The sequence below is a fragment of the Vigna umbellata genome, chromosome 3 (genome assembly GCF_029865625.1).
Source record: "Vigna umbellata cultivar VRB3 chromosome 3, Vumbellata_1.0, whole genome shotgun sequence".
Lineage (NCBI taxonomy): Eukaryota > Viridiplantae > Streptophyta > Magnoliopsida > Fabales > Fabaceae > Vigna > Vigna umbellata.
In genome coordinates this window covers 35,175,917-35,185,915 of record NC_142167.1, presented here as the reverse complement: position 1 = coordinate 35,185,915, position 9,999 = coordinate 35,175,917, and the positions used below count along the sequence as shown (strand labels likewise).

Sequence of the window (9,999 nt, the reverse complement as noted above, 5' to 3'; positions counted from 1 at the left end):
ATATGACACTGTTATCATTAAAAAAGCAATACAACTAACATATAAATGGTTTATGAAAATGCTTTTTACCTTAAGAAAAGCCTTAGTAAAAACATCAATGTATGAATAAACACATCATTAAACGGTTTCCCTATTTAATGCATCAACGAGAGTCTTGGTGAATGGATTAGTGATATACATTGCTAGGTGATGATCAAACGAACTCTCAATATATCATCTTCTTAGATGAAAGTGTCAAAAGATATTTTTGGAAAGAAAGTCAAAAGTCCTAAACGATGATCTAAAAACTTCTATTGAAAAATACCTTGCTAAATGCGTTGTTGAACTAAACAAAAACAACTCAAAGAGACGTTTAGATAGGCTAAACGATATCACATGTCAAACCATCTACAACGATGAAGCCTTTAGACTTTGTAAATATAATTATCCTTATTAATTGTTTTATTGGATCAAATTTTTAAAAAGAAAAAGCTTTTTTAAAACACCATTATTAAGAAATCAATTCAATCCTTTTATTTTTTTCAAACTCAATTATTTTATTACGCAATTGTACCATAAAGTGATAAAATAAATAAATAAAAACTCTATTAAGAAAGAAAATAACATGGAATTGATCAGCTTCGAGTCTCTAAACTTTTCCTTTGCGCCGTTAAAGTTTGATCTGTTGACCTAATTTTCTAATTATTTAAATATATATGTAATTATTAAAAAGAAACAATTGAATATTTCTTTCGTTTAACAGAAAAATGTATTTCTTATATAATTTAAATTATTTTTAGGTTTTTCTAATTTTCGCCTTTGTTCAATTTAAAAAAAAACTGTATTTATCCTCTCATTTGAATTATTATTATTTATGTGCTTTTCTTACTATTTATTTGTCTGAAATGTGAAACTTGGATAATCTATTTCTTACATCGAACACGTTACGGCTTTCTCTGAATCCTATAACTTCTTTTTCTATTTTCTAAGTAAAGTTTCACGACTAAACTAAAGATGCTCTGCTCTTAGTACAATAAATTTAAGATTAGAAGTTGACAATTGAAAAGGGATTTTGAGGTCGACAATTGAGCCTCAGAAACATTATAATTCATATAAATTTTCGAAATGATAAAAAATAATGGACGTTGACGTAGCATGTTCTCTCAAATGTACTTTTTATTATTGAATGAAATTAATATGGATTCTATTGAATTGATAGTGAAGCTTATTAAATAGAAAATGAAACATATACCATCATTCACTATGCTACACGTACATCTATTAACTCAAATCATAGATAATGTGTAGATGTATCAAATGTGTTGTTATTATTGAGGGGTCAAATAAATAAAATTTCCTCAACAAACTAAAAAGTAATAAATATTTCATCATAAAGTCCATATTTAAAAGTGACTTTTGGGGGAAAAATTAGTATATCAATTGAAAAGAATCAGAAATACTTTTTTTCTCCAACAAAAGTGATTAATTATGAGAAAACCTAGCTATCAGTTTACAACTTGGAGGAATCTGCCTATTTTTTTTTATTGAACTTCTGTGTCATACGCGGTTTTAATTTTTCCCTGATCACTGAGTGGAGCGTGTGCGTGAACACCCACACACACACACATATATATTGTCAAAGAAAAAGTTACATACAAACGAAGCTTGTAAAGAAACATCTCAGTTATAAAAGGCAGAGGTAAATATATTAAGATAAAATGCAGAGTAGTATATGCACTTGCGTAATCTGGCTTAGTTTGAACCACCATAGATTTGTTGTCTTGAGAGACAGGAGCAGTTATTACAATTAACATATAAATATACGTTCATGTTAACACGATTATAAACCGGAGATATGATCATCCTGATACATATAAATTACAGTGATAATTATTGCATCATATTAATCTACACATACCCGTATATATAGTAATATATATATTATAAAATTGTTGTTACTTTTGTATGATGAGATAGCAATCTAGGAATTGGCAGAGGCACCTCCCTTGATTGAAAGAGGAGAACCACAGAGAGAGGTATTCTCACTTCTGGAGTTAAGAAATACCACAATAACTGTAATGTCATCATGGATGTGCCTTCTCATCCCTTGCTCAATCTTTTGGAGGTCAGAAAGCCTCATTTCACACTTCTTAGCAGCTTCTCTAAGTGCAGCTTTCACAAGTCTTCTGGCAATTCCCTGTTACATGAAACAAGTGCATGGAAACCACCATAGTTAGAAACAGATATGAAGAACATTAGCCTTGTATGGATATGAAGAATTAATTGAAGCTTACGTTTGGTGGGTTGTTGTTGACTATGTTAACAGCCTCTTGGTTTGTAAGATGCTCCCATAAACCATCAGAAGCAAATATCAGAAATTGATCATCTGGATGGAGTGTGTGGGATGATGTTGATGGCTCACAACTAAGAATTGGCCTGAAGAATGTTTCTACCAGCCTATATTTTGCTGGTAGAGGATCCCTGTTGAATTCTGCTTTCTTCAGATATGCGTCCCCGATGGATCGTGAAACCTGCCATAACCACTTGTGTTAACATCATATTCTGTGTAAATCAAATGGTTCTGAGTAATTAGCAGTAGTCAGATATGTTTTTTCAAGACCATAGTCTTGTGTAGTGGAAGCAATAACTCCTAATGTTTGTTTTCTTTGCTGAAAAACATTTGAGCATGCAACTTAAAATCTTCCCTAGATCTACCAAATTCGTACCTGTATGAGGCCTTTCACACGCCAAACGTTTTGTCTCAATACCACGATTTGTGAATCAAAAGGGTGCTTTGAGCGAAGTTCATCTCTCACTGTTTCTTGGTTAACATTGTGTTCTGTAGATAATTGTATAGCTTCTGTTTCCCTTGTTGCTCTCTCTACTCTTCCTAACACCACCCGGGAGTCTCCAGAATTTGCAATATATATCATTCCATTGCAAATTACCCCCACCAAGCAACAAGTTCCCGTAGATGCAATCTGAGGCTTACTCAGCCACTGTTTCTTCACAAGAGACAGAAAACTCTCCTCTGTTGCTGAATATGCCCTTTTGATTACATGTTCTGACATACCTTGATGTTCGGCTGCAAGCCCTGGATAGAAAGTTCTAATTTTAGTTTAATGGTCAGTAGGAATTTCTGTGCAAAGAATACTTTTAATTCTCCAGCTTGAAATACATGATAAAATGATCGTAACAGACAAAGTGGCTCGGCTTCCTTAGTTTTCAATCTGCATAAAACAAGATCTAGAGAAACAATCAATATGTTGAGAATAAAGAATTAAAGCATACTTTTGAGATTGCAGAAGAGATTGTCACTGACAAACTGTGAGGCCTCGTTTCCACCATGGCCATCGTAGACACCTATAAAGGTCCCTTGAGGGCCCAAGGGGTTGGAACTCAAAGGTCCAGATTCAAGTTCACTTCGATCCTCTAACGAACTATTTGCCTGAACTACAGCCATTGAGAATTCCCCATAAAGATGGCTTCCCAAATCCTTGTACCATAGAAGTCCATCAACTCTCCCACTCCCATCTCCTTCATCACCATCAACAATTGGTTTCCAACAGGATCTAACCATCATTTGGCTACCCTTTTGTTTTACAAAACCTTATGTTTCACATAAACAGCCAAGTGATCCAGCAATTCAACAAACACCAAGTTCTTGTTGATTTTGCTTGTAGCACACGACCTCAGTTTTATATATACGCGTCTGCAGAAGCGGATAAAATTGGATAAGAACAAAATATAGATAAAGGCAAAAAAGGTATGGGAAGAACTTGCTGAGAAATGTACCTTGGAAAGTGAAAACAAATAGTTTTTCATGCAAGAAGAAAAAATACGGAGGCGTATAGGTACTTTGTACCTTGAATCCTAGTTGAATGCGTTTGGAGTTCAAAAGTGTGGCATGATTCAGAAACAAATTTAGCTGTAAAAGCACATAAAGATTGAATGGCAGAGTTGGTTTGTGATCTCAGTGGGCAAAGAGAGGAATAGATATGAGAAGGATTTGGAGGTTTATGGCAGAAGATCGTAAGAGAAGTAGGTGTCAGACGAGATCTAAGATCAGGAGGGGAAGAGAGATTTAATAAACAGCATAGTCTGACATTGCTGTTCTTGTCCTTTTATTTGTCCCTTGTAATTAATGTTTATGTGGCCTAGTGGGTTTCTAAACTTCTTTATTTCATGGCTGAGATTTTGAGTTCCATCATCTTTTTCAGCAATAATCCTAAGTTTATAGACAACTATGTTCGTATAACACTTCCACTTTCCAATCTTTTGGGTTAACGTTAACGTCATCCTTTCCCCCTGGTTTAATTTTCGTGATAATCAAACACTTTATTACATTTTCAGTTTATGACCGACAAGCTTCTGTGATCCTCTTGCATTCTTCTAATTTCCTTTTAATCAAGATTTTTTCTTTTTTAAATAATTAAGCAATTGTTTTATAATGTTCCAATTTGGACGAAAATTTAAAACTAATTCGTGTACATAAGTGTTTTAAAAAGAAGAAAGTGGAAATTAATTACTCTCTAACACTGTTCTTCTATTTAAATTGTAGGCTCAAATGTCTGCTGTGTTATGGTCAAACGCATTTTCAAGTTATTAAAACATTATTCACGATTGTTTGTTACATGACAAATTTAACTAGAAAAGGAAAAACAAACGTATTTTAAGGTAACGCATAATATTGCATTATTGTAACGTATCATCATACTAGAAAAGTAATTACCACTTACCCTATGAATTTCTTACACAACAAAAAGTGAAATGTCATCCTTATTCTAGTTGTGTAAGGATAAATAAAACTACTACGTACAATTTGTGTCATTAATCACCACACTTGCAGATAATTCTGAGTTAAATGTTTATTTAAAATAATATTTCCCATCATTTACTTTTTAGTTATTTTCCATCTCTTGGTATAATTTGTTTTTTAATCGATTAAGTGTACTTGTTATTTTTTTTTTAAGTCAGCTTATGTTCGATCTATTAAGTAGTTAAAGTTAGAATAAATGAGATTTTTTACTTATATTTATAGTTTTTTTTTCATGGATTTTTGATTAGGGTTGGTCTAATCATAACACAATTCTGTTTAAACCTGATTATTAACCTGTTTAGATTAATTAAATAATTAGTTAACTTTGATTGCGATCGATTAGTCTTCTTTAAGCTTGAACAATTGATCATGTTATTTCAATCAATATGCACTAATGGTACATATATTACATAGGCTCCCAAAGCCTTAGGTTTAAGTTAAGACCACAAGCAAAAATAGTTTATTACCGCTCAGTTCAACCTTGAGAATATGACCGTTAATGATGAATGGTTGTGTCACCCCGTGAATTGTGCCTATGCTTCGCAAACTGCTACATTTACTCGACTCGTCCTTGAAAATATGACTGTTGCCAATGAATGGGTGTGTCCCCCCTTGAACCATGTTGATGCTTCTCGAACTACTACATTCGCTAGGCTCGCCTTTGTAAATATGATCGTTGGCAACGAATGGGTGTGTTGCCTCGTGAACTATCTTGCTAGCTCTAACAATGGATGCAAAACATCACATGTCCCTTATCGTTGGATGGTGCAAGATCTAACAGTTGTAACAACGCTACATGTTCCCAAAGTTTCCTATAAATAGGGCCAATCATTTTCATCAATTTTTCTCATGAACTCATCTTTACGCTACCTACTTTTCATATTATTTTCATTCTTAAGGTAATAGTGTTTGTCATAGAGATCTCTTCGGAAGGCTCTAGGGTCGAAAGGGTAGGGGAAATGTCGATGACGCCTTTGCATCATTATTGTAGCTCGGGTCATCATCCAGGGATTAGGGATAATCTGAGCAAAGCTTGGCATCTATAAATAGTGTTACGATGCATGTTCCAACTATTAATAAAGGTTCGATTAAGGACCAAGGTCAGGAAGAGTCTTGTAGAAAAAAGAAGTGGCCATAGAATTGGGGAATTTGTGTCAACACCACTACTAAAGGGAATGAGCAGAACCTTTCAAACGTCCTTGTGTACGATTGGGCCGCACACAAGGTTTATGAATATGTTACTCGATTAACATGGTGAAACGATTTGGTGGACCTCGTTGGCCGAACCTTTACTCTAAGGGACGATGTTTCGTGTATCATGGCAACGATCAGGCGTGTCACAGTCAGGAAAACTTGAAGTTGGATTTCTTCTTTGTATATTCTTGCTTCTTCATGCACCGTTTGAGGAGTTCCAAGCTAGGGTCCTGCAGGAGTTGAACGTTGCTCCCACTCAGATTCACCCGAATGCACAGGAGACTATGTAGGTGTTCGGTAACCTGTGCAAGGCTTTAAGTCTCACTCCTACCCCAACCTTATTTCTTCATCACTATCACACCTATTTAATCGTTCATAAAGGATGAGTGTCTTTAATAAGCAAAACTGATTGAAATCTCTTCTAGCTATTTAATACTTCCTACAAGGGTTGCAAGGACGGGTTCTTCAAGATCGTCATTCCTTTCAAAGGTTGCAAGTTGTTTCTCGATGGGAACGATCGCCCTAAGTTCCCTTTGCATTAGAACCGAAACCCTACTCGCTCTGATCTCTGGGAGTCCTTGATGATGACCCCTACGAAGTGCACTGCTTTTAAAATTTGGAGTAGTTGTTTTCCAAGCTCATGACCAGAGAGCTTTTAAAATGTTTTCGCTCCCAAAACCTTGACTAGGATGTTTATGGTAAATAGTCTTTCCTTGTTTGGTTTATTTTCGATCAATTTTTAACTTAGCTAAAAAAAATTTTGTGTTACATTTATAATGGCCCGCACTAAACCATGCAACATCAATTTCTTTAAGAAATTGTTGGATAAACATCCCATCTACTTAGGAAGTTTTGGGGCCGCATAGGGTGAAGGCCCTTCGAATAGGTAAATAGAAGCAAAGATGCTTGTCAATCCTATTGATGGGATGCTAGCTTCCCTTACTCTCGTCCTCAACATTCCTCGACTCACCACTATGTTTGTCGTTCCCACTAATTGGTAGGAAGAGGCTTAGAGAAGAAAGGGCTAACAGAAGCATAGAGAGTAGTCTAGTTCTACCCATTATCCCATGCATAGCCGTAAGGGTGGAGAAACCTCGACGAGCTTTTCGGACGATGAAGATGGCGTTGAAGATGCTAGAGAGGATATTATAGATAATGAAGTCCTCCTAAACCCTTACAATTGGAATGAGGTCGATAAAGACACCTCTTATCCTCCTAAACGTTGAACTCTAATTTCACTTTTTATTTTTTATTTTTTTATATACTTTTGTGGGTCGATCCGATGTTATCAATTAAACTAGGCTTTTTGTAAACTGATTGCTACCGAATCGGCCCTTTCACTCTGTTCAACTCAAGATAAAGCAATTCAAGCAATTTTCATTTTCATACTTGTCTTTTACAATTTTTCTTCTTTTTCCTTTATTGTGGTTGATTTAAAATAAGCTTAGTGTGATAGGTTCTTGATTAATCATTAGATGGTCTTTAAACCACTCTTAATGGCAATTGTTCGATAAAGATTTGTTTAGAACCTTTCCTTAACCGTTTATGCCTGCTTTGTTAGATAGACGTTCATTGGATAAACTCTAAACCATTTTTAATGTTGACAGTTCAGCAAGAGTTCTTTTAGAACTCTTTCTTAACCGTTTTATTTATTTAACGATATAGGTCGAGTAGAAATCTTCCTTAACTATTTGCATGTGCTCCATCGACATGAGTTCGAGTAGAACTCTTCCTTGATCGATGGGTATGATAGAGGTTCAACGAGTAAACTTTTCTTTAATTGACTGATTAGAGGAACTTCACTTAAGAGGAAAGATCAAGACAAACACTTATGAAATTTACGATTTTTTTTTATTTTGTCGCCTCGTTAAAACCTCCTTGACCAAAATCCTTCTTAGGCAAAAATTTTGACGGTAGGAAAGAGTAATAGTTTGATAATTACATTTGACTAAGCTGAAATAAAATTTGAGGTGCAAGACATTCCATGTGTGTGTACAGGCTTCCCATCCAAGCATTCCAACTAATATGCACCATTGTTCAAGCTTTCTACCATTTTGAACAATCCTTCCCCATAAGGAGTAAGCTTGTTGTATGATGACTTCTTACGAGTCTCGTTCGTCTTCCTCAATACTAGGTCCCACTGGACGAAGCTTCTTCGTTTGGCCTTAGAGTTATAACACCATGCCACCATCCACTTGCATGCTTCGACCCTTACTGTTGCCTTATACCTCCTTTCGGTCACCGTGTCAAGCTCTACTCTTAATTGATTGACAATGACGTCTATGTCTTGCACTTGCCTCCTTAGCGGGGGTTCGCCTACTTCTATCATGAGCATAGCATATGTTCCATAAGTTAAGTTCAAGGGAGTTTCCCCTATTGATATGTGGGAGTACATCAATATGCCCATAACACCCACGGTAGCTTGTCCACCCATGCTTCTTTAGCCTGCCTTAATCGTTTCTTTAGCTTGACCACTGTGATTTTATTCACAGCTTCTGTTTGGTTGTTCGTCTATGAGTGTTCTAGAGAGCTTATGACATGTTTTATGTTTAACACTTTGAAGAATTTCTTAAGCTTCTTGTCGATGAATTTTTGACCGTTTTCGATTATAATCGTTTGGGATAAGTTTTATTGGAAAATTAATATTGTAGGTATTTTGTAAAAATTAAAATGTTTTAGTTTATGGTTGGGCATTTATAGTTGGATTATTATAATTAAAACTATATGTAATATCTCTTCTGCTTATAATAATCTCTTTTATAAGTTTTTTATACTTCTAATTTATGATTTATACTATAGATATGAAATTTTTATACTTATAATAATCTCTTCTACAAGTTTTTTCATTAAAGGAAACTTGAATTAAGACGTAATTTAAAGTCTTCAAACTTAGTTTCACTCATACTAACACTAACATAATATTTTTAATTTAATCAAGTAACATGAAATTTAATGTATAGTAACATTAGAAAATAAATTCAATTATATATATATATATATATATATATATATATATATATATATATATATATATAATTGAATCACGTTTATAATCACACTAGCGTACTATTGTTTATAATGTAAATCAACAATAGTTTTACACTCGGGAAAAAATAGTTTTAATTCATTAAGAATAAATAATTTTATAACAACCTTTAAGAAATTATATGTAAGGTAATTTTAATTTGTTGATAGTGCGAAAACTTATATACTAATAATGTATACAATTTAAAGTCTTATATAAATAGCAAGTTATATGTATATCTTATTGAAGATAAAATCTTATGTTAAGTTGAATAGGAATGTGATTAATTACAATACTATTTTTTTTAATATTTTGTACAATTGCATATTCAATAAAATGAGAATCAAAATATATGGTTTAAAATCATAAAATGAAATGAAAAGTCATACTATAATTATCAAGCTTCATTTTACAATTTATTATATAAATTTCATTGTTTCAATATTTATACGGACCAAATAATTTCTTTTAAGAGTAGAAGATATAATTTAAATGAAGAACATTATATTATTAAACAAAATTTATAAATAGAAAAAGTTAATCATTCAAATTTCATTTAAGATGTTTTATTTACATTCTTGAATTTCTCTCTAGATTTTTTTTTTACATGAGAACATATTATAATGATCCTAGTAAAAAGTAGAACATTCTTCTCCAATTAGAAATTATTTTTATTTAAGTAATTTTTTACTATCTAGATGCAACTTAGTCACACTAATATATATATATATATATATATATATATATATATATATATATATATATATATATATATATTATAGGGATGTTATTTAATGAAAATGCTTGAATTTATATCTTCAAAGTGTAAATATGCGGGATTTTGATGGTTTCATATTTAAATTTTGATTTAGATGAATGAATGATGTTATGTTGTGTTATGAATTGTTTTGAAGTGATATTATTAAAGTTGTTGATCAGGTTACTTATTTGAGATTGAATATTAGTTTGAAATAGTTGTGGA

General features: G+C 33.1%; 1 protein-coding gene across 2 annotated transcripts; it reads right to left on the bottom strand.

Moving 5' to 3' along the window:
• Window positions 1-1,687: 1,687 nt before the first annotated feature.
• LOC124823959 (putative protein phosphatase 2C 38) lies at window positions 1,688-4,153 on the bottom strand. Of its 2 annotated transcripts, none has more exons than XM_047296299.2 (5): window positions 3,775-4,153; window positions 3,271-3,691; window positions 2,706-3,073; window positions 2,274-2,510; window positions 1,688-2,176 (listed from the first exon to the last, which is right to left on the bottom strand). In XM_047296299.2, exons 2-5 carry the CDS (start codon window positions 3,560-3,562, stop codon window positions 1,961-1,963), a joined length of 1,113 nt encoding a protein of 370 aa, XP_047152255.1. In that variant the 5' UTR covers window positions 3,563-3,691; window positions 3,775-4,153; the 3' UTR covers window positions 1,688-1,960. The 2 variants fall into 2 exon arrangements, with proteins under 2 accessions (XP_047152255.1, XP_047152256.1); XM_047296300.2 differs by having other exon boundaries at window positions 3,845-4,153.
• Between the last annotated feature and the right edge of the window lie 5,846 nt (window positions 4,154-9,999).

Bases quoted from the DNA above. Each gene is read 5' to 3' on its own strand.
- LOC124823959 (XM_047296299.2), bottom strand. From the start codon at position 3,562: ATGATGGTTAGATCCTGTTGGAAACCAATTGTTGATGGTGATGAAGGA. The intron at 2,511-2,705 runs GTACGAATTTGG...TGGTTATGGCAG, and splicing joins GTGTGAAAGGCCTCATACAG to GTTTCACGATCCATCGGGGA. The intron at 2,177-2,273 runs GTAAGCTTCAAT...TTCATGTAACAG, and splicing joins TCAACAACAACCCACCAAAC to GGAATTGCCAGAAGACTTGT.